The following is a 22805-nucleotide window of genomic DNA, read 5'->3' on the forward strand; positions in this document are numbered from 1 at the left end:
GGGCCCTGCCGGGGGCCCCTCCGGGGGCCGGGGGGGCTGCTGGGGCTGGGTGGCCGGCTGGGAACGCCGTGCTGGCCACACGTGTGCTTCCGTGCCAGGGGGCCCAGGGGCCGATGTGGGGAGGATGGTGGGGAGCGTGGAGGGGTGGCTGGGAGGGGGGAATGGAGAGGGCTGGGGGTGAGGGTGCTCTGGGACTGCTTTGCTGATGGTTGGGGCTCTCCAGGCTCTGCTTGCTGGCTGTCTTTGTGCTCTGGAGTCTGTCCGTCTACCGAGTCTGTCCGAACAGCCTCCTGGAAGAGGAGGGGAGAGAAGTGAGGTGAGCGCCTGGGGATGTGCTGGGCAGCAGTACCTCCAGTGATGGACACAGAATTATAGAACCACATTGTGTTGGAAGGGGTCTTAAAGCTCATCTCCTTCCACATCCTGCCACGGGCACCTTGCACCAGTCCAGGTTGCTCCAAGCCCCATCCGAGCTGGCCTGGGACACTCGCAGGGATGGGGAGCCCGTGGCAGGAGGCAAAGGGTTTGTGAGTCTAACACAGCCCACCTCATCCCTGCCCCATCCTGCCAGTCCTGTCAGACCCTCCTGTACAAGAGGATAAACTTCAGGAGGCTTCATGTTCAGGGCTGGCATCTGCTGGACCTTGGTCTTGCTCCAGCCCCAAATCCTGAGCCAGCACAACCCATCATGATGGAGGGCTCTCCCAAGTGGAGATTGGGCACCTTCTCCCCATACTTTAGCTCTTATTTCCCGAACAGCACAGCCATGAAGATGGAAGCAGGGAAAAAAAAGGGCCTTCCCACATTTGCTGGGAATACATTAAAATTTATGGCACGTTTAATTCTGAAACAGGAATTCCACTTTAGCTCCAAGCAAAGAAACGCGAGAGAGGACTGGGGAAGAAGGGAAGGAACCAGGTGACAAAGCAGGAGTTACCTCTGTGTGCTGCTGGCCCCTCACCTGTCTGCAGAGCAGCTTGCTGAGAGCAGGAGAGCGGGGGCTGCCGTGGGGGCCCAGCCCCTTCCAGCGGTGCCGCCCGTCCTGCCCGGGGCAGCGCGCGGCCTCCGCGGGCACCCTCAGCGAGGAGCTGCCCCCCACGGGCTGCGAGCGGGTGGAGCTGATGGATCCTAGGGCAGGACAGAGGGAGCAGTCACTGCTGGGCACAGGGGCTCTCAAGGTTTGAGGCAGAAGCTTCAAGAGGGGAGTGAACACAGGAGGGAGAAGGAAAAACCTGGTGGGCCTGGGTGAAATGCCGAACCTCGGCATAAACCTTGGATTAAAAACCTTGTCCCTCGTCCTGTCTGCTGCTTTGAAGCTCAGCAGGGACGGCAGGGAGCTCACAGATGTTGGGGTGTCTGTGCAGGGCTCTGATCCTTGTGGGACCCTTCTAACTCAAGATATTCTACAACTTCTGCAGGCCCAGGGCAGTTCTCCCACCCAGCCCATCCCAGCCACCACCAGGGGCTGTCCCCAAGGTTCAGCTCAGCTCAGTGTGGTCCCACCAGGAGCTGCTCCAAATGCTCTGACATCCCTGAGCCATGGACAGGCTGGAATCTCTCTCTTCCCAAAGCCTCCCAGGCTGGGTCTGAAGGCCATCCCTCCTCCCCAGCCCATCCGTGGTGCTGCTTTACTGCACTTGGGAGTTGTTTGAAAGATCTTCTCTGGTTTTTGGCTGCAGGATTTATTGTCCTCATTAGTTTGAAACCCAACGTCTGTTCCTGCAGTGCTGCCCAGCTCCGTGTTACAAACACCCTTATCCATCACTCCAAGAGATCTCACCCAGGGGTCAGGGAACTTGAACCCCTGACAAAAGCCATCCAGACACATCACAGTTGCATTTCACAGACAGATTTGTTGGTGGGGACAAAGAAAAGTGAGTGTTTAATAATTTTTCTTTTGGAGCTTTCCTCCAGAACACCACAGAAGGAATTCCCACCCCCACCTCGCTTCTCCCCAGGTTTTTTTTGGGCTCTCTTAGACCCAGAGTTTCAGGCTGAGCCTGTGCTGTTCATGTGCTATTCCAGGCTTTTTAAAGTGCTTTTTATGATGCAGAAAAACTCTGGCATAAAGTCTGTCACAAACATGGTCATAAAATCCAGACCCAATGCTCTACTCCCTGTCCTCAGCTGGAATTTCCTCCTGTTGGACACTTTCCATCGAGCTCTCACATAGGAAACACAAACCCCCTCCAAACTGGATGCTCAGGAGCACTGAAGATCTCTGGAGCTGGATATTTTTTTCTCTTGTTTTTCTAGGAAATCAGCAAACTGCATCTAAAACCAAAATATCCTGAGATCTGCTCATCCCACAGGATTTTCACTGTGTGGTCAGTGGAGGAGATCGGACATCCTGAAGCCCATGAGAACACTCATGGGAGTCTCCATGGGCTGATTTTTATTTGGATATAATTTCTGCATCTGTGACCTGAAGCAGAGTTTGGGCAGCTCAGGAGCAGGACAGCTCGGGGTGCTGTTGGTTTTACCACCAGGTAAAAAGTCATATCCATCATATCCATCCCTCCAGTGCTCTTGGAGAGAAATTGAGGAATTCAGGAAACATCAGAGAATCCTTGGTGGGCTCTACCCACCCCTGCCAACGCCCCAGCAGTTTTATATGGATATAAATCCTCCTTTACAGCCACTCCAGGGATGAAAAGCAGCCCCAGGAGGCTGCCTGTGAAACTCAACCTCTGTTTTCTTTCCTTCACCAGGAATTTGCAGGTGAAATAATAATAAACACTGAGCAGAGAACATGACCTGGCTCCCAGAGAGTCTGAACAAACACAGAGTTCCTTCTCCCAAGGAAATCAGAGCAAATCAGGGTGTGCAAACCCACTGGGCAGTTCTGGCTTTTCAAACCACGCTGGATCAAAGGGAACCAGGCTGGGAAAAGTTCTTGGGAGCCCCTCCAGGAGCACGTGTGCTTTTAGGGAGGCACAGATGTGTTTCAGATCAATTTCCTGTTGTATTTTTGCTTTTAACCTAATAATGAATCCCTCATATCCCACAATATAAACTTTTCTATCCAATTATAGAATACTACCCAAACCCATAAAAAAATTTAAAAACCCCCAACCTCCACCCTAAACCCTCTATTTTACTTTACATATATCACTATATTTTAAAACCTTAAACCCTAAATTTTCCACTACATAATATTACACATTTCTAATCAAAGTACACACTCATAATCTCAATTCCATCATTTAATTAAAAAAACTTTCTCTACAACTTCAAATTAAATACAATACTCTCTTAAAAATCAAAATCTATCAACATAAAAAATCTAAAATTCTCAACACCCAAAATTCCAACAATTTCCCCTTCAAAGCAGCTCGGTATGAGACAGAAATGCATTTTCAGGGAAATGTGCTGGGATGCAGAGGATGAATGCCCCCTCAAAGGCTCTGTGATTCCTGGATTTTGCGGTCTCTCCATGACATTCATTGTATGTCATTCATGACATACAAGGCTGGGCTCAGGAAGAACCAGAGAGTGGTTTCTGATCTTTCTGCTGCCAAAGAAACTCCTGCAGCTCTGAACTCCACGTGTGCTGCTGAAAGGCACTGCCCTGAGGCTGCAGCCTGCCTGAAACACGAGGAATTGTGCTGGAAGCAATCCCAACTCTGGCTTTTATTCCTGGGGATGCTATTGATCCGCAGGCAGGAGTCAGAGGGAATGCACAGCTCCCTTCCCCTCAGCTAAAATCCTGTACCTGTGCCTCGGAGCTTTGCTTCTCCCCAAACACCTGAGCTTGCTGCTGGGGAGGTGATGGCAACGTGGAGTTTTGCAGGATGTGGGGAAGCACTGTGGTGCTGCTGCAACCACACAGGAGTGAGCCCTGCTCAGGCCATGCTTGGCTTGGTTGGTCCCCACTGAACCCCCTGTGGGTGTAACCATGGAGTTGTAAAGATTGGAAAAGACCATGGATTCCAAGCATTAATCCAGCACTGCCAAGGCCGGTGCTAAATCAAGTCCCCAATGCCAGATCCAAAGGTTTTTTAAACACTCCCAGGGATGATGACCCCACCACTGCCCTGGGAGCCTGTTCTGATGCTTGAACACCCTTCCAGTGAAGAAATTTTCTCTGATATCCAATCCAAACCTCCCCCGGCAGAACTTGGGGCTGTTTCCTTTCATCCTGGCCCTATTCCCTGAGAGCAGAGCCCAACCCTACCCCATCCTGTCAGGGATTTGTGGAGAATGAGAAGTTTCCCCCTGAGCTCCAGTCTGAGCCCTCCAAGCTGCATCCCCTTCCCTGGATATGCTCCAGCCCTTCCACCTCCTTCTTGTGGTGAGGAACCCAAAACCTTTGCCCCAGGGCAGAGGAATCTGTGAGGGTGGTACCTCTCTGGGCTTTGCAGGGGTAGGTTTCCATCTGCACCTCGTGCAGGGGCAGGGGCGCCGTGGCCGGGGTGACGGGCCGGAACATGTAGCTGTCGTTGGGCAGGGAATGCATCCGGGACACGGAGATCTTCCTGACTGTCAGCAGGTTCTGGGAGTCCTGGGCCCTCAGCGAGGCTGCACTGCCCTGCAGAGCAACAGGAGATAGAGGTGGCATCACCCTCGTGGCAGCAGCAGCTCCCTGGCCACAGAGAGAGGCACAGCTTTCCCAGGCGTCGTCCTGGGAGAAGTCTGCGAGAAGGTAAGAATGATTTCTTGTCATGGATGTATTTTGTGAAACATCCTTTCATTAGGATTTTTCTCCTGAGAAGCTGAGAGGCCTCAGAAAGGAAATGTAAACAATGATTATCTGCTGCTGTGGAATGCAACAGGTGCATCTGTGATTGGTCTCAGGTGGTTGTTTTTAATTAATGGCCAATCACAGTCCAGCTGTCTCAGACTCTCTGGCCAGTCACAAGATTTTATTATCATTCCTTTCCTTTCAAGCCTTCTGATGAAATCCTTCTTCTATTCTTTTAGTATAGTTTTAATATATCATTTTCTTTTACTATAATATATATAATGAAATAATAAATCAGCCTTCTGAAACATGGAGTCAAGATTCTCATCTCTTCCCTTGTCTTGGCTGGACACAATCCCCTCCCAGTTTCCCCTTTTATCTCAAACACAGTGAATCCCTCTGGTTCTCCCTTCACATCAGCCTCCCAGTGACTGATTGAAAACATTTTCCCAGCTGCATGTCTTAAATTAAATGTATTTTGCTTTGCTCTGCCAGCAAAACCTGTCCCTGAGATCCCTCAGGTTTGGAGCTCACCAAGGATCTGGTTAAATCTGGTTTTTAACTTGTATTTCTGGCTTAGAAATGTCTTTGCTCAGCTCCCTGAAGGCGCACGCCCCAAGATGAATTACTCCATGCTTTTACCCTGTGGAGCTTGGCTGGGAAGGGGGGAGCAGCAGGTATTTACAGCTCCTTGGCATCCAGCTCTGCCAGCTGTGGCTGTGCCCAGCAGCCACCCAGGGCTCTCAGCTGATGGATGGAAGCCTCAGCAGCCAGTGCCAGCTGGTCCTTGGCCATCCCAGCTCATCAGCCCCACCAGCACAGCCTCACCTGGGCTGGGGGCAGCCAGGGGCTCCTGCTCAGCCCTGAGCCACAAGGAGAACAAAAGGTCTCAGCACCTGAACAGGAGGATCTCAGGATTTGGCTCCTAAAGCTCAGCTTGGCTGTGGCTGGAACAGATGAACAGAAAGCCCTTATTGACATCAGCCACTTCAATTTTTAAAGGTTCAGCTGTTGAGAGCTGACTGAATTAGGGACGTGGGTAAATTTCAAATGAAGTAAGGGCTTGAAATATGAACCATGGATGGGAAATTTGTTGGAGAGCTGCTCTGGACAGTGAGGATGGTTTGGAGGCATCACTGCTGCTCCTCTTCCTTGCTGGGAAACACCTGCTGCACTCCAGAGCCTGATCCCATACCCTGGAAATTGGGATGGGACATGGGGGGTGACTGGGAGCAGAGGGGGTTGAAGCCCTTCTGGTTTGCTGGGAATGTCCCTGGAGCATCCCCTGAATCCCCAGCTCTGGGGATTGCTGGAAGCCTGAGGTGTTGATCCCTCCCTGCCTCAGTTTCCTCAGTATCACAAACAAGTTCTTGCAATAACAATAAAATCAAACCTGACCCTGTTTTCTCCACAAACAAAAGCTCTGCCTGCAGCTCTGGGTTTAACACTTGAAGTCACGCCAAATGCACAATTTAAAGGCTAAAAAGAGGATTTCACTCCTGTCCCACACAGGGCTGATTGCTCTGTGGAAAGGACAGAGGCTGGGAAGGTTGTGGTTGTGAAGGGACAGCTCAGACACAGCCCCAAAGCACAGCACCACGACGGGTGGGACATCAGCCACCCCAGCCTGGTGGCCTGGGCTTTTGTGGGGTGGTGGCAGGACAAGGTAGAAGGATGAAGGGGACACTTCTCCCCCTCATCACCTCCAGGGTTAAAAGGAGGCTCTGATGTGCTTGGGAGTATTGGAAGATGAGGAAAGCCCAAGGAGAATGAAGTGTTTGCACTCGCAGCCTGTGTGAAGGGAGGTGCCCTCTCTTCCCTCAATTAGAAAAGCGACCTGTGCATTTCCCTGCAGGACTGTTTGTCAGGAGCAACATTCAAACAGCCAATTCCCCATCCCTGTGTAACCAAATCTTTCTCCTCGCCCTAATGGAGCCTGATAGATTTCACAAAAATCTAATTTAATGTAATTTAATCTCCAAGCCCCCACTGATTTCGCGGTAGATTTATTTGTGATCGTGGTGACAAAGCAGTTCCATGTTCACTCTTAATCACAGGCTGCTGACATGGGGTGAGACAATTATCTCACACCCTCCCTCCTCCCTGCACTTCTGATTGTTTTCCTGGAAGGCTGGCAGGGATCAGAGAGCAGGCAGTGTCCCAAAAATCCACCCAGGAACCTCCAAAAATCAACCCAGGGACCTCCAAAAATCAACAAGTTAGAAAGCAGCTCCTTGCTGAGGGGCTCTGATAATTCCCAAGTTCTCCATGTCCTAAGCAGAGCCTTGGGGAGCTGCAGGTTTGCAGCAGCACTGAATTGCTGGAGGATCCTCTGGAAATCCCAAAGTGGGATTAAACAGAACCTGTGAAGGGAATTTATCCCATCCCATGCTGCAGGTGCCAGGGCTCCCAGTGCCAGCACTCCCAGGATTTTTGGGATTGCTCATTGGTCCTGCTGCTCTGAAAAATGACAAGGACTGGCTGGGACAGCAGGACAGGGACTTTTATGTGGCTTTTATGGCTCTGAACTTTAAATCCACAACCTGAGAATGAAGTGGGGAGGTGGACTTTGAACTCTCTCTGTAATAATGGCCAGGATAACGTTTCCAGCACCTTCCACCTCCAGGAGCCCTGGGAGCTGCCTCAGGACATGGGGTGGTGGTGACGTCCCTGGGTAGGGGCTGGGACAGCTCCTAGAGTCCTGTCCCTCTGGCTCTGTGTGGGATCTGCTGGTCAGGCTGGTGGGATCCATGCCCTCCCCAGCCCAGCTCTCACCAGGCCTTGGTGCTTCCCCTTGGGGTTCTCCAGGTTCCCGTGCAGCGCCCGGCTCTCCCCAGCCACGGCCCCACTCCTGCTCCCGCCGGTTCCTCTGGACATCTCCAGCTCGATCTCAGCGTCCATCTCAGCGTCCTCCTTGGCCTCCTTGTTGCTCTCCTCCAGGTGCTTCATCAGCACTGCCACCACCACGTTGACCAGGACAAACTGGGCGATGAGGACGAAGGTGACGAAGTAGACGGGGGAGATGACGGGCAGGTAGCTGAGGCAGTGCTTGTCCTCCCGCGTGCACTCCCGCAGCGTGTCCTGCACCAGGGGACACAGGGCAGCCATTGGAGACCCTCTGCTGGGGCTCCAGGGCAGAAACTCATTTATCAAAAATACGGATATTGATCTAGTGCTGATATCCAACTGCGATGGACAAAAACTCTCTAACAGTTTAAAGTTAGAAATCGCACAGCGTGCAGGACAGCTCCCAAATACCACAATTTACAGGTGATTACAGAGTCCTTTTATCGATTTAAGTATTAATTTACAGGTGATTCTAGAATCCTTTTATCTATACAAGTATTGAATACCCAAAATACAAATGCATATTCATAACTTTGGTGCATCCCATTCCATTCATATGGTAATTAGTTCAGATGCCATTAAGCATGTGCAGTTTGTTCTTTGAAATGGGTTGGTGGTCCCTTTCATGGGGAGGGGTCCCAAAATGAGGAAGTAAACGAAGTCTTCCTCGTTCTGACCTTTCTACGTTTTTAATGCAAATTTGACAAAGGAACCCATTGGTAGGACTCCCATTCCCTGTCTTCAATTGGTTTCAGAACAGAGGAGGCCTAGAATTGTCTTATGTTCTTAAAATCTATTTATCAGTTTCTATATTCTTCATTATAAACCCAGCTAACCAAACATTGTGTTGACAAGCAATCAATTATTAGTTAACTACTAACTCTTAACTTCATCAAGGCCTACCCACTTATTTTAATTAACTCCAATAAAGCTTATCTCTAACTAAAATCTTAGCTCCTCTAAAATCTCTAAATTCCTTAAAGTTTGTCTCAAAACACCAAAAGAACACAAAGTGAGTACAACTGCAACAGGTAAGAGGAAATACGGGGGTCATGGATTACAGCACCCACAAAGAGGGGAATGGTTTGCCCAAAAGTTTTGGATTTCTCATCTCCTGGAGTGTTTCAGGTCAGGTTGGACAGAGCATGGAGCAAGGAAGGTGTCGCTGCCCATGGCAGGGGGTGGCACTGGATGAGCTTTAAGGTCCCTTCCAGCCCAAAGCATTCCATGATCCTGTGACTCTGTGACACATCCCAAAGGCACAGCACCCAGAGCACATGGTTACTCCTCCCAGTCAAAAACCTGGCATCATTTTCCTTCAAAATTACATCCAGGAACAAAGCATCAGGTTGGGTGAGACTTAGGACAAATCTTGAGAACACACCTGGCTTTTCTAATAGGAAGTCCCATTCTGATGTTTTAAGAGGAAACATTTTTGCTTGCACCCAAGAGTTGCCTAAATCCATTTGAAAACTGTACCTCCAGAGAGGAGGAAGCCCCCAGAGATTGCACACACCTTCATGATCCCGTTCCAGTTGTCCCCCGTGGACACCCTGAAGAGGGTGAGGAAGGCCATGCCGAAGTTGGTGAAGGTGGCGTGGCGGCTCAGGCCCTCACAGGGGTTCTCCTCACTGCAATCTGTGGGGCAGGGAAGGAGCAGCACATCAGCCAAGCCATGCTGGAGTACCTACAGCAGCCCCCAGAGCCACGTCCCATGGATTCATGGCACCAGGGCGTGGTGACATCCTGCTCAGGAGGAGCAGGAGGGACAGGGGGAAAGGTGTTTTCAGCTGGAGAGCCTTGGCACAGGACGGCAGGAGGCGTGGAAATGGTGGGGGTGGAATTCCCATCCCTGGAAACATTCAAGGCCACGTTGGACAGGGTTTGGAGCAAGCTGGGCTAGTGGAAGGTGCCCCTGCCCATGGCAAGGGGTGGCACTGGATGGGCTTTAAAGTCCTTTTCAAGCCAAACCATTCCTTCTGATTTCTGTGATTTTCTCTACTCCTGCTCTACAGCCTCCTTTGTCTGTTTTCCTGTTGATTGCGCCCTCGCCTTGATGATTTTTTACATCCACCACGAGGGATATTTTCACTGAGATAAAGTGGAGCAATTTGACATTTTCCCCCTGAGAATTAATAGCCTAATGAATGCAAATTGAACATATGAAATATCCATCTTCCCATAAAACACAGCCTCGTTAAATATCCATTAGGACGGGCAGCAATGGCTCTTGGTTGGGCATTTCAGTCTTAGGTAATTATTCTGAGGTAAATTGGAAGGAAAAACAAAAAAAAAATTCCAAGAAAAACCCACAAATGACCAGTCCTGGGGGAGAGAGGGCTGATGGTTCTTGTGGCTGGCACGGACTGATCAGGAAAAAGGAAGGAATATTCCCATTAAATTGGGCTGGGAAGCAGAGTCCTGCCCCAGTGGGGTTCCCTGGGCTGGCACTGCCCAGGTGTGTGTGGAAACACCACAAGAACCATTTTTCACCCCTGTGACTGAACAAATACACCCATAACTCCAGGGGTGGAATATAAACCCACACTGTCTCACTCAGGGTGGGTGCAGAACTAATTCCTTCCCCGGAATTTGTGAGAGACTGAAAAATAATTTGGTTTTGGTTGAAAGAATTATTCTGCTCTCAGGCACTTGTAATCTGAGCAGAGGGCTGGGCTCATAAAGGGGATTAATGACAGCCATAAACTCTGCTCAGGAAGGGCCCTTCTGGTGCTCCTGGAGCTCTAATTGGGATGGAAATGTTGAGGATGCAGACACAGCTCCCTCCAACAGCATTTTCCAGGCCGGGCAAGGCTGGGGTTTGCTCTGATTTTAGTGATGGGCACATTCCTGAGCAGCTGCAGTCTCCTCAGAGTGGAGGATTAATTAATGCTGGACAAGCAGGAAGCCCTGGATGCCTCCTGATTGACGGAGAGAGGGGAAGGTGATGCTGAGGACGGGGGACAGAGGAGCCCTGGGAGCTGCAGGAGCAGCGGCAGCCAAGTGCAGAGAACTGATGGGCTGTGGGGGAAGCTGTGAGCAGGGCCATGTTTATGGTGGCATCTCTCCGGCAGGAATCTGACCCCCCTCCAGCTCTGCAGACTCGTGCTCTGTCTCCAGTAGCAAACTTGAACAAATCCATGCTGGGCAATGATATTTAAAAAGCAAAGAGTTCCTCTCCAGCCAAGGCTGGCGTTGGCCCTGAATGTGTGTGTGTGTGTCAGAAAGGTTCTGTGTTACATCCTCGTGTGTCAGCTGTGACCCTGAGATCAAGAGAAAACTTCCATCTTCCAGAACATGAGTGTGAAGCTAAGGAAGGCCCAAGAATGAGAGAGAGAGGGAGAAAAGGAAGCAGGCAGATAGCAAATAAACACCAACCGGATGGAGCCAGCGGCCTGGGGCCCATTACTCACCCAACTTGCCAAACAATTCCACTCCCAGGGCAGCATAGATAAAAAACAGGAGCATAAAAAGTAGGCCAAGGTTCCCTACCTACACAAGGAGAAAGCAGAACAAGGGTCAGGCAAGTCGCGGTCATGAATGAAATCACTCCATCATATTTTCAACACAAGCACAGCAGGGATGGGGGGCCAGAGGAAAATCAGATTTCCGCTAGGACCAGCAGCCTGGTCCCTCTCTGAGTTCTGCTTCAAGGGGCCCAGGGAGGTTTTTGTGTGAGGAAAGGAGCAGAAATGCCCTTGGGGAAAGCAGCAGCTTCTCCATCACCCTGCTCTCTGGAATTTGGCCACCCCAGGGCAGTCTGTGGGGCAGGCCTGCTTTGGGACCTGGGCTCTGGGTTTGGTTTGGGGCCCTTTCCTTTCCTGGGACTCTGAGACAGCAGCAAGCCAGGAGAGGAGCTGCTTTCCACAGGTTTCACAGGCATGGAGGGCTTGCAGTGCTCCAGGGAGAGGAGAACTCCCCGAGCCTTTTCCTTTGCAGGCCCTTCTAAACAAGAGCTTCCCAGATTTCAGCTTTCTGTGTCCCACAGGGAGATCCTGATCCCAAACACCAGCACTGGCAGCTCCAGGTGCTGCTGGAGGTGTTCCAAGTCCCCAGGGCAGCTGAAGGGGGTGACAAGTGACAGGAAAACAGCTCAAAAGCTCTTCACACCACCAGCATCACAGCCCTCCGTGCTGGATCTCATCCCAGCACAGAATCCAAGCCTCAAAAACGTCTCCTGGAGCAGATTTTTGGTGATTCAGGCAGAGAACATGAAGGGCAGAGTGACCTGACCTGCTCCCACCTGCTCCCATTTATCTCTGCTGCCACTTTAATCTCTCTGTTAGCAGCTCCCACCTGAGACAAAGTGAGTTCTCTGCACCACCAGCAGGATTTCATCCCTGAAAAACAAGGAGCTAGGGGGTGACCCAGGCAGTCAGGCCCAGGGATTCCTGATCTCTGAGGTGCATTTTAGTGAACTCTGACTTTGGGAGAGTTGTCTTCTCTGAAGTGGCACAGCCACAGATCTTTTGGTTGTTTGTACTGTGCTTAATTTAATCAGAAAGTTTATCAGTGTGATATCTGTCGTTATAAAATTAACACAGCTCTTGCTGATGAAAGAGGGGATTTTTTATATTAAAGAAATGGGAATAGTCCAATCACCCAGTGCAGGCTGTAATTGCTATAAAGCCTAAACTGGCTCTGCAATTTCCCTAACATTATTACAATCCTCCAGGGAATAATAAAGACAAAACAGGGATGTGGATGGCTGGGCTGGGTTATTTCATCTGCCTCTGCTGCCTTCTGGAATAGCTTTTGCTGCTCCTGTCTGCTGGACCACTGATGGTTTGGGAGCCATTAGAAACGAGCAGGCACAAGCACAAGCACCCCCCACACACTGCTGGGGAGGCAAATGAGCAAATAATTACAGGGAATTAAAATGAAAGGGATAAACAAACTTTCGAGGTTGAGGCAACAGAAGAGGGTGCTGGGTTTTGCTCTAAGCAGCCTGAGTGCTTTGGTGCCTGAAAAATCAGCCTGGAAACTCAGGGCATTGATGGAATCCCAAACAATTAAGGGTAATGTGGGAGTTATTACCAGGTGATGTGTAAAAGGTGTTATCTGGATTTCCACAAAGAGGAGAGGGAAGAGGGAATGGGGAAGGGAGAGAAGGAGAAGGAGAAGGAGAAGGAGAAGGAGAAGGAGAAGGAGAAGGAGGAGAAAGAAGAGGAAGAGGGAAAGGGAAGGGGAGAGGAAAAGGAAAAGGAAAAGGAAAAGGAAAAGGAGTCCCTGTGGGGGCAGTTCCAAGCTGTTGAAGACAGAGGAGTCTCTTGTACAGGGAATTTATGCGCCATCCATGGATCAAGTGAGACCAGAGAAGGGAAAACAACCCAGAACTTCTGATAGGGAAGTTCCACATCTTATTGCTGTTGGAGGGTGGGATTGGGCTGGACTCCAGTTGTGCTCCCCACCAGGAAGAGCAGAGGCAGCTCAGCAGTGACTGCTGGGATTTGCTTCCACCAGGAGCATTTGAACCCAGATCTGATACAGGAAGGGACTTTGGAAAATATCCCAAATCTGATACAAAAAGGGACTTTGGAAAGCTGGGAATGGGAAAAGAACTAAAGGAAAACCATCAAACAGGAGCCTAAGAGAGCAGCCCTTGCTTCCAAACCCAGCAGCCACCAGACTTAGGAGCAAGGAAATGATCAGTGAGGGATGAGTGGTGTAATTCATTATGGAGCCTTAACGAGCAGGAGCTCAGAAAGAAGAGGAAAACACTTGAAGCAGGTCTTGAAAAGCTGCTCCACACCAAGAGATTAAAGGAATTCACTGCTCTGCTGTTCTCCAGACTGCAGGAGATTATTTTATCTACCATTGCTCCATAAAGGAGAAGTGCTATGAGAAAAAAGCAAAATTACATCCAGTGGAAAACCAAACCTTGCTAATTCGGTCTAAACTCACCAGATTAATTTTTTTTAGTAGGAAGAGTAAACATGGATGTATTCCATCAACAGGGGATGGCTGATTCCCTAACACTGAATCCTTAAAACAAGAACCAGGGACTGGGAGGACATGGAGAAGGTGGGCAGAGAATCTTAGATCATTCCCTGACCATTCTTTCTGTCTCTGTGGCCTCTCCTCATTTTTTTTCTCTTCTCAATCTCCTTTTTCCCCACGGATCAGGTGGAGGAGAAGGTCTTTGACCTGGCAGGCAGAGGTCACCACACAGGGAGCAGGGCAGGGACACTTTGAAAAGAGCAGCTCAAGCTCAGCCTGAAATCCCAAAAGAGGAAGATTAATCCTGTGACAGTCCTGGATCAAAATGCTACATTCCTCCAAATTTGGGGATAATTGGTTCTCCAAGTGTTACTCAAATTGCTGAATAAAAACCAAATCCAAAGCTGATGAAAATCACCCCCCAGAAATGCAGTGACAGCTCCTTGTCATCGTCAGCCCATAAATGGGCATTCTCCACACACCAGACAAAGAATTTCCCCCCAAACCTGAATGAATAAACATTAAATTAGCTTTTTTTTTGTCACTTAGAAACCACATTCTATGAGGATTTTCCAGCTGTGGTTTTAGGATGCTAATTTAATTAGGGTAGGAACTCATGCCCTGCCTTGGAAATGAAAGCTGCAGCTTTATGAAGAGTGATGGTTGTCAGAGAGCTCTTCTTAAAATTCCCTTCTCATTTTCTGAGCTTCACTGGAGACCAAAGTGGCATTTTTTTATCTGCACGAGATCTGCTTGGAGTATCCCTGGGGTTTTTTCCCTTGCAAGAGACCCTGCTGGGAAGCTGGGAATGCAAACTGCAGGAACACCCCAAGGAACCCAAAACCCTGGCCAGGAGCCACCCTATTGTTTGGGGGGGTGGGACAGAAAACAAGGAGGGAGAGAAAATATGGGCAGTGGTGACAATGCTTTGTAAACTGAAAACCAGACACAAATCCAAGGATTTCTTGAAATGCCAGCCCAGGGGTCAGGTTGGTAAATCCCTGCCTTAGCCTCAGCCCAAGTCCTTAAGGAAATCTGGATGCCAAAGGGCAAATGCTGGGATTAGAAATATGTTCATGGCAATGATGAAGATCAAAGCAAAGGGGTCTTTGCAAGGAAAACAAATCCCCCATTTTCCAGCTCTCCTGGAATAGATTGTGGGTTGCTTTGCACTTAGGAACTGAGTCCCAGGGGTGGTTTTGGGTAATTCCATGTTTTCTGCTGTTCTCTTGTGGCCACTCATCATCTGGAAGAGACTCCCACCCATGTGGGGTCTGCCCTTGGCTGCTCCTGGGAATTGGGATGGGCAGGGTTAATCTGAGTTAATTCCAACACTGGACGATCAGAGCTCACACCAGCACACCCACAAACGAGCAGAACACACCTTAAAACGGATAACATTTAAAAAACCCCCAAACACCTTGGAATTCTGATGGAGGACTGAAAGCCAGCAAAAAGTTTCTTTCTCTCCTTTTCTCAGATCCATAAAAAGGGGGTCCCCAGGGAGCGAACACTTGCAGGATCCTATCAAATTCCCTGAGTCTGGAAGTGTTGCTGTTTCTCTTGCAGCTCAGGAGAATTTGGTCATTGGTGACCCCAAATCAAGATTTTAACTCTCAGCAGCATCTCCCCAGTTTGCCTTTCCAAGGCTGCAGCCCCTCTGTCAATAACTGTGGCTGTTCCTGCCTCCCAAATTAAACTCCTGAGCTGGGAGCTCCCAGTGCTTTCTCCAAGGTCCTTTGTCCCTCCTGGTGTTTCCCAAACTTGCCAGTGAGATCTGGGGTTTGTACAAGCTCTGCCTACAGGAATTTGCTCTCTGGGAGCTTTTTTCACATCATTTTGCTTCTCCCATCAAACACACTCAAGGATGAGCCACAAAAAACTTCACTCCCAAGGCCTGGAGAAAGGTGAGACCTTCCCCAGGTGGCTTCTGGAGGCCACCAAACCCAGAGCTGTCCCCAGGCCCCAATTGCAGTTCTGTCCCCAAGGGGAGCACCCTGGGCATGCAGGAATTTTGGGGGCTTACCTGGGGCAGGGCTTGCACCACCGTGTCCAGCAGAGCTCTCATGCCCGTGGCCATTTTCAGCAGTTTCAGCACTGAAATGAGGAGCAAATCCTGCTCAGCAGGGCTGGGGGGAATTGCAGGGAAAATCCAGGAGGGAAATTGAGGTTCAGGTCATGCAGGGAGGGTTTAAATCTCCTGTACTGCTGTTTGGACACGTGGGGAGTTCTCTGCTGAAAACCAGGATCTCCCTGATCCCAGCAGGGCTGAACATGCCCCTGTCAGTCCCAGGGGAATGCATTCCCACTGCCAGAGGGTTCTGGGATTTTGGGAAGGAATTCCTCCCTGTGAGGGTGGGGAGGGACTGGGATGGAATTCCTAGAGAATCTGGGGCTGTCCCTGGATCCCTGGAAGCGTCCCAGGCCAGGCTGGGGTGGTGGAAGGTGTCCCTGCCATGGCAGGGGTGGGATGGGATGGGCTTTAAGGTCCCTCCCAACCCAAACCATCCTGGAATTATATGAAAATGGACAAAAACCTACAAGAATCCCAACGTGCCCAGGCAGGAAAATGAGAGGCACCTCAGCAGTGAAGAGCATCTTCCCAAGCCCTAATTGCCATCACTCCCCACCCTGCTCTGGACCTGGATAAAAGCTCAGTGATCCCAGGCTGGAATGAGAACCCAACCCCAGATGGAAAACCCCATGGAACCCCCAGCTGGCCTCTGAGCTGCCATTCCATTTCCCCACTGGGGATTAAACCAGCAGGGCTGGAAGGACAAACATCCCAAGGATTTCCTGGAGAGCCCAGAGCAGAACCCACCTCTGGCTATCCTGAGCACTCTCATGATGCGGATGATGGTGGGGTTGATGGGAAGGGCAGCGTTCATCTCGATCTCCTCCAGAGTGATCCCCACAATGGACAGCAGGACGATGGCCAAGTCCAGCTGGTTCCACCTACACAGACAGGAAGGACAGACACAATTCAAATTATACATATTTTATGTTAATGACAGACACCAGCAAATCCCAAACGCATCTTTCTTGGATTATGTTAATTATCTAAAATTACTTCTCTTGAGTTTTAATACAATATATCTTTTATATTTCTATTTCTACAAAGTATTTAATTTTTTTTTACAAAACTATCCTTTAAACTTATTTTTATTTCTATTTTCCTCTCAACAATATCTACCTTATTCTATAATATTTCTAAATCAATATTTCTTATCTCAAAGTTTATATACAAATATATACTACACACGCTTTCTATTAAGTTTTTTAAATTTTCTACAAATTTATTTCCCACACATCTCCTCATTCTCATCTGGGCCTGTGATTTTTAGGTGATACAAAACCAGCTCAGAGCAGCTGGCACAGACATCCTTGAGCCACAGAATCTGGGAAGTGACTGGGAGCTGACTGGGAAATGTTTCTGACCTCTAAGCTGAGCTGCTCAGGCCCGGTGGAAAGGGAAATCCTGGGGGGGAAATGCATCTGGAATTTGGGGAGGTTTCCTGAATTCCTCCTGCAAAGCACCGCCAGCAGTTCTCAGGATTTTTATTTCTTACCACTACAAAGTTTGCACCCACTGAGAGCCAGCCCTGGGCTCTTCTTGTGTCACCACAGTGCTGCTGCATCTCCCCAGAATCTGGCTCTGAAACTGGGCCAGTCCAGCCCTGAATCCCAAACCCACAGGGGTCCAGAATGCTCTCACCTGTCCTTAAAAAACCTCCGGAAACCAAAGGCCACCAGCTTGAGCAGTGCCTCGAACACAAAGACGATGGTGAACACGTAGTTGCAGTACTTGAGGGCTTCATCCAGGGACTGGAAAGACAGATCCCAGTTAGGCCAGCCCAGTTATCCCTTCCTAGACCCCCACGGAGGGACTGGCAGGGAGCAGGGTGAGAGGAGCACAGAAATTTCAGGAATAAAGTCATAAAGGCTCGTGGAGCTCACTAAATCACCCAGCAGAACTCAAATAAAGGCTTAGCCCCTGAGTCAAACAAAACCCTCCAAAGCACTGAGATTAGTTCTGCTAAAAATGTCAGGTTCAAGCTCAGTGCACAGATTGTTCAGCCTGGGCCAGACAGGAAAAAATTCCCCCCTTCCCCATCTCCTGAAGATTCCTTGGTGTGAAGTGCCCAGCCCTGGGGAGAAGGAAAACCTCGATGGATCATTTCTTGATCCCAGCCCTGCGGGCAAAGGCTTTGCTTAAAAAGCTGAGGAAAATAAATAAACCTTGGAGATGGATGAAACCTTTCCTTGTTGAAAAATGGAGCATCTCCAGAGCTGGGCAAAGCGTGTCCATATTTGGTGCAGCGCTCCCACTGTCCTCAGAGCCGCCCTCGGAAGTCAGGAATCCACAGTGTTTATACTCGGGCATGATGAGTGTTTATAATGGATTTCATTGGAGCTGGGGGCCAACAATAGCAAAGGAATCTTGTGGGGAATCTTAAAATAGACAAGCTGAGGTGGGGGGAGCAGCTCCTGGGGTGGGGAGGGATTGGGGGACAGGAGGGAGGGAAGGGAGGTTTAGTTTAGTGTAGAGTAGAACTCTGAATTTCCAATAAAAAATGGGAATTGTGAGCATCAAACTGGACAAAAATGGAAATGAATGTGACAGAGGAGGCTGTAGGAAACCCCAGGGCACAGGAAAGCTCTTTTTGTCCCCTCTGTGTGATGCCTGGCTTTGCTGACCCCACACACAGTGAGGTCACCAGGGCATGGCCATGCCCTGATTTTTTGGGAATGGGAGCTGGGAGTTTCTTAGGTGTTGGCAACAATCCCTATTTTTGTACCTGTACCTAAAATAAAATGGCAGCTTAAAAAACACAGGACAATTTCCTCTTCCATCCAAAGCCTGCGCCTGACTTGTGCCATCGTTTGTGACCGTTTGCATTTGGATTTACAACTCTGTGTTAAGTGAACGTAAACCAAGAGTAAATAAAACCCAACCTGGATAAACAACATTTCCATGGAATTACCCTGGTATAAAACACACACACACGTTGCCCTCTGGCTCAGCATCCAGGAGGCATTTGCAGGTTACCATGGAATGCTGGAAAAGTAAATGCTGAAGCCAGAGCTTCATAAATGATAACGAAATGGAAAATTTATAGATGGAAAATGTATAAATTGATGTAAATTTATCTATCAGCCCCTCTGATTTATGTCAGAGGTGCTCTGAGGGGAGAATGATTTTATAATACATTAAAAAAGTGAGGATTGTACTTTTAAATTTGGTTTATTCAGAATTCATTGAGGAAAAGAAACACTCTGCATGCTGTAACTCTGAGTTTATATCTGTTAATGGAATGTTCTAAAACTCTGGACTGTTTTCCAGTGCGAGGCTCAGTCAGGTTTGGGATCAGGGCAGGAAATATTTAGATTGGTCTTTTCCTGGTAAAAGCTTAATTCACTCTCCATTAGCTGGGTGTTTTTTTTTTTACCCAAAGCAGGGAAATGGAAGTTTTTCTGCCTGAGGCAGTGACTCCCAAATGGCAGAGCTGGATCAGAATGCTGAGGCTCCCCAAAAACTGGGGGTGCCTTTTTGGGGCTACCTAAAAACAGACGCTAGACAAAATTAGGGGATAAAAAGTGTTTCTATTTATTGAAGGGCCTTCGGGTACATTTAGGGCAGACAAAGGCTACACCTAAAAATGGACCATGGGTCAGGGGTTTTCACACTTCTGTAAGTTTGGGCCATTTGCATACTGGGGGTTAAGCTGCCAATTAGAGCTTCAGGTAATGAAGTAATTTTCCTCAAGTTTGTTGCCCCCAACTCCCTTTTGTTTACATTTCTGGGCCCTGAGGCAGTGAGATGTCCTTGATCGCCAGGCCTGGAGAGGAATTGTTGTGTCTGCCCAAAATGGGAAGGCAGCAGCTCACACTGCACGTGGAATTTAGAGTTACACACTAAAGAACTGCAGCATTACAAATACATGGAAAACATAAAATCTAAAACATCCAAAAATCTAAAAAATCTAAAACATCTAAAACCTAAAACATCCCTAGGAATGTCCCCATGGCCAATTTCCTCTCAGGGCAGCCCTGCTGGGGGCAGCTCCTGGTTGTAGTGCTACACTAGTTTAGAGTTCTACACTAAAGAACAGCAGGATTACAAATACATGAAAAACATAAAATCTAAAACCCTAAAACATAAGTGGGACTGTCCCCATGGCCAATTTCCTCCTAAGGGACCTGTGCTGGGGGCAGCTCCTACCTTGGGCTGGTTGTAGTGCTCCACTAGAGTTTAGAGTTACACACTAAAGAATTACAGCATTACAAACACATGCAAAACATAAAATCTAAAACATCTAAAAATCTAAAAAATCTAAAACTTAAAACATCCCTGGGAATGTCCCCATGGCCAATTTCCTCTCAGGGCAGCCCTGCTGGGGGCAGCTCCTACCTTGGGCTGGTTGTAGTGCTCCATGGACATGGTGATGACGTTGACGCCGATGATGAAGGTGATGAAGAGGTCCAGGTAGTGGCTGGTGCACAGGCTGTGGATGTACCTCCTGGCCGGGGAGTAGTCGGCGTAGTAGGGCCTGCGCTGGGCTTCTGTGGGGACACAGGGGACAGCCATGAGCCAAGGGGGCTGCAGGGCTGCTGGCCACCAGCACGGGGCCTGGAGGTCACCCCCAGCTGGACACGGGGTGGGGAACAAAGGTGGGCAAACCGTGGGGAGAGGCTGAGTGATTCCTGTGTGATTCCTGTGTTATCCCTGTGTGATCCCTGAAGGATCCCTGTGTGATCCCTGAGTGATCCCTGAGTGATCCCTGAGTAATTCCTGATTCCTGAGTGATTCCTGATGGATGATTCCTGTGTGATCCCAGAGTGATCCCTGTGTAATTTCTGAGTGATTCCTGAACGATTCCTGTGTTATCCCTGTGCGACCCCTGTGGGATCTCTGTGTGATTCCTGAGTGATCCCTTAGTGATGCTTGAGTGATCCCTGTGTGATTTATGAGGGATTCCTGTGTTATCCCTGAATGATCCCTGAATCATTCCTGTGTGATCCTTGAGCGACCCCTGATTGATTCTTGTGTAATTCCTGAGATTCCTGAGTGATTCCTGAAATATTCCTGCGTGATCCCTGAGTGATCCCTGATTCTTGGGTAATTTCTGAGTGATCCCTGGTTGATCCCTGAGTGATTCCTGTGACCCCTGAGTGATCCCTGTGTGATTCTTGAGCGATCACTGAGTGATTCTTGTGTAATTCCTGAGATTCCTGAGTGATTCCTGAAATATTCCTGCATGATCCCTGAGTGATCCCTGATTCTTGGGTAATTTCTGAGTGATCCCTGGTTGATCCCTGAGTGATTCCTGTGACCCCTGAGTGATCCCTGTATAATTCTTGAGTGATCCCTGAGAGATTCTTATATAATTCCTGAGTGATTCCTGAAATATTCCTGTGTGATCCCTGAGCGATCCCTGTGTGATCCCTGTATAATTTCTGAATGATTCTGCCTCCCACCACAGCCTGGGTGGGGTTTTTGGGATGAGCAGCCTCTGGTGCCAGGCAGGTCCTTCCCTCTGTCCCACAATCTCCTGGCATGGGCAGCAGGGGAGGAGCAGGATGGACACAGGACCCAAAGCCAAGGGAAAAGCTTCAAACCCAGCAGAGCTGGGGCAGCACTCATCTCTCCCAGCAGTCCTGCAGGTGCCAGGAATATCCCAGCTGGGAGGAGAACATGCCCTGAGGTCCAGGAGGTTTTTTGGGACCTTTGGAAGGCCAAAGGAAGAGCAGCAGGGCATCCCTGAGGGATGGGAGCACACAGGACACAGCCACAAAGCGCTTGGCTCTGCCAGGACAACCAGCACAAGCTCCTCTGGAAAAAGAAATATACATTTATATTTATAAAATAGGTAATTAAACAATATATCTAGGGCTCAGGGCATGGCTGCATCTAAAAGCATTCACATGGATTTTATATCTCTGCCTCTGGTCGGGATTCCTCCTTTTTTTCTCTTCAAATGTGGAAATTTCTGCCGGTGACCAAATTCCTGGGAGCGTTCCAAGGAGAGTGTTTGGACCCCAGGACTGCATTTACTGCCTGTGTCTCTCTCCAATGAAAGTGTGACCACAGGGATGGCTGTGGGCACTCAAATTCCTTTCAAACTGCAGCAATGTAAATATTCTGGGTTTACACAAGGCCAAGGCAGCATTACTGTGGATTTCACAAGTGGAAGAGACACTGAGGTCACACCAAGTCAGAGCAGGATGGCTCCTCACAGAGAGGGGATTTTGCAAATCTATCAGCAAATTCAGCTTTTAATGCATGAAGAGCTCAGAAAAAGTTGCTTCACCTTGACAACAAGGAGGGAAATCAGTTCAGAAGCACTCAGTGCCCTCCTGAAATCCATCTCCCACTCCTCTCATCCTGCTAATACCTTTCAGATGGAAAGACTCTTGAAATGTGGGAGGTTTTTTGGGGTTTTTTTGGTTTTTTTTTTTTGGTGCAACTGATGCCAGATCAGAATCCAAACCCTTAAAATTAATTGGATAAAGGGAAACAGAATCTGCAGCTCCCTTTCAACTACATTTTTTTTTGCTGGTAGTTAAAAGTACAGTGGAGGCATTTGAAAAACATTTCCTTCTGACCAGGGTCACCAAGGCTTTTTTGCTGCTCTGCTAAGGGGTGTGGAAAAACAAGATGAAAGCAACCAAAGTTGTTTTTGAATACATTTTTTTTTCCTGTTGCTTTCATGTGCCTTAATCCTACGAGTCATCTTGGACTGCTGGGGCTGTCTGTGCTACTGAGCTCAGCCTGCCTGAAAAATAATAATAAAAACATTGCAGTATAATATTTATTTCAGCCTGTACAATGTGCTTTCATGTGTTTTCAGGATTACAACATCCTTGTCCTTTTCTTTTTTTAATTATTTTTAGGAAAACGTCTTCTTGGGAGTGCAGATAACTCCTTGGGAGGTCTGAGAATACCCTTAACAGTTAAATGTTATATTAAGGGACTATTTATTAATGATGAATGGTTGATTAATGGATTCCAGGAGATGAGCAGGGACGGGCTGGCAGCACATAAGGAAAAGAGGTTGCAGGTGGTTTCAACCACCCCTCACCTGCCCAAATGTCTGATTTATTCACCATTCAGCAAAAAATCAGGTGTTTATTCTGTTTCATCAACTAATTCCAGAAGGAGAATCACAAGAAGACATTTTCCACTGTCAGGCACTGAGCTGAAAGCCTCCTCAGTTCCCTGGCAGCATCAGAGCTCCTTCTGTCCATGGGCTGGAGAGGCAAACCCAAGGAGGAAGCAGCAGACCCAGAGGTGGCTCTGTCCTGCAGCACAGAGGGGTCCCACAGGGCTCTC

At 48.8% G+C, this 22805-nt stretch overlaps 1 protein-coding gene across 1 annotated transcript in view; it reads right to left on the reverse strand.

Moving 5' to 3' along the window:
• Positions 1-22805, reverse strand: part of CACNA1H (calcium voltage-gated channel subunit alpha1 H) — a gene marked incomplete at its 5' end in the record, with an annotated part of 109398 nt that overhangs the window by 675 nt on the left and 85918 nt on the right. Inside the window, 10 exon segments of the mRNA XM_031061064.1 lie at positions 10-290; positions 962-1128; positions 4348-4531; positions 7460-7765; positions 9048-9169; positions 10945-11023; positions 15498-15568; positions 16293-16426; positions 17187-17296; positions 19884-20035. Of these exon segments, the coding sequence (XP_030916924.1) occupies positions 10-290; positions 962-1128; positions 4348-4531; positions 7460-7765; positions 9048-9169; positions 10945-11023; positions 15498-15568; positions 16293-16426; positions 17187-17296; positions 19884-20035 (1606 nt within the window).

The sequence above is a fragment of the Geospiza fortis genome, unplaced genomic scaffold (genome assembly GCF_000277835.1).
Source record: "Geospiza fortis unplaced genomic scaffold, GeoFor_1.0 scaffold213, whole genome shotgun sequence".
NCBI lineage: Eukaryota > Metazoa > Chordata > Aves > Passeriformes > Thraupidae > Geospiza > Geospiza fortis.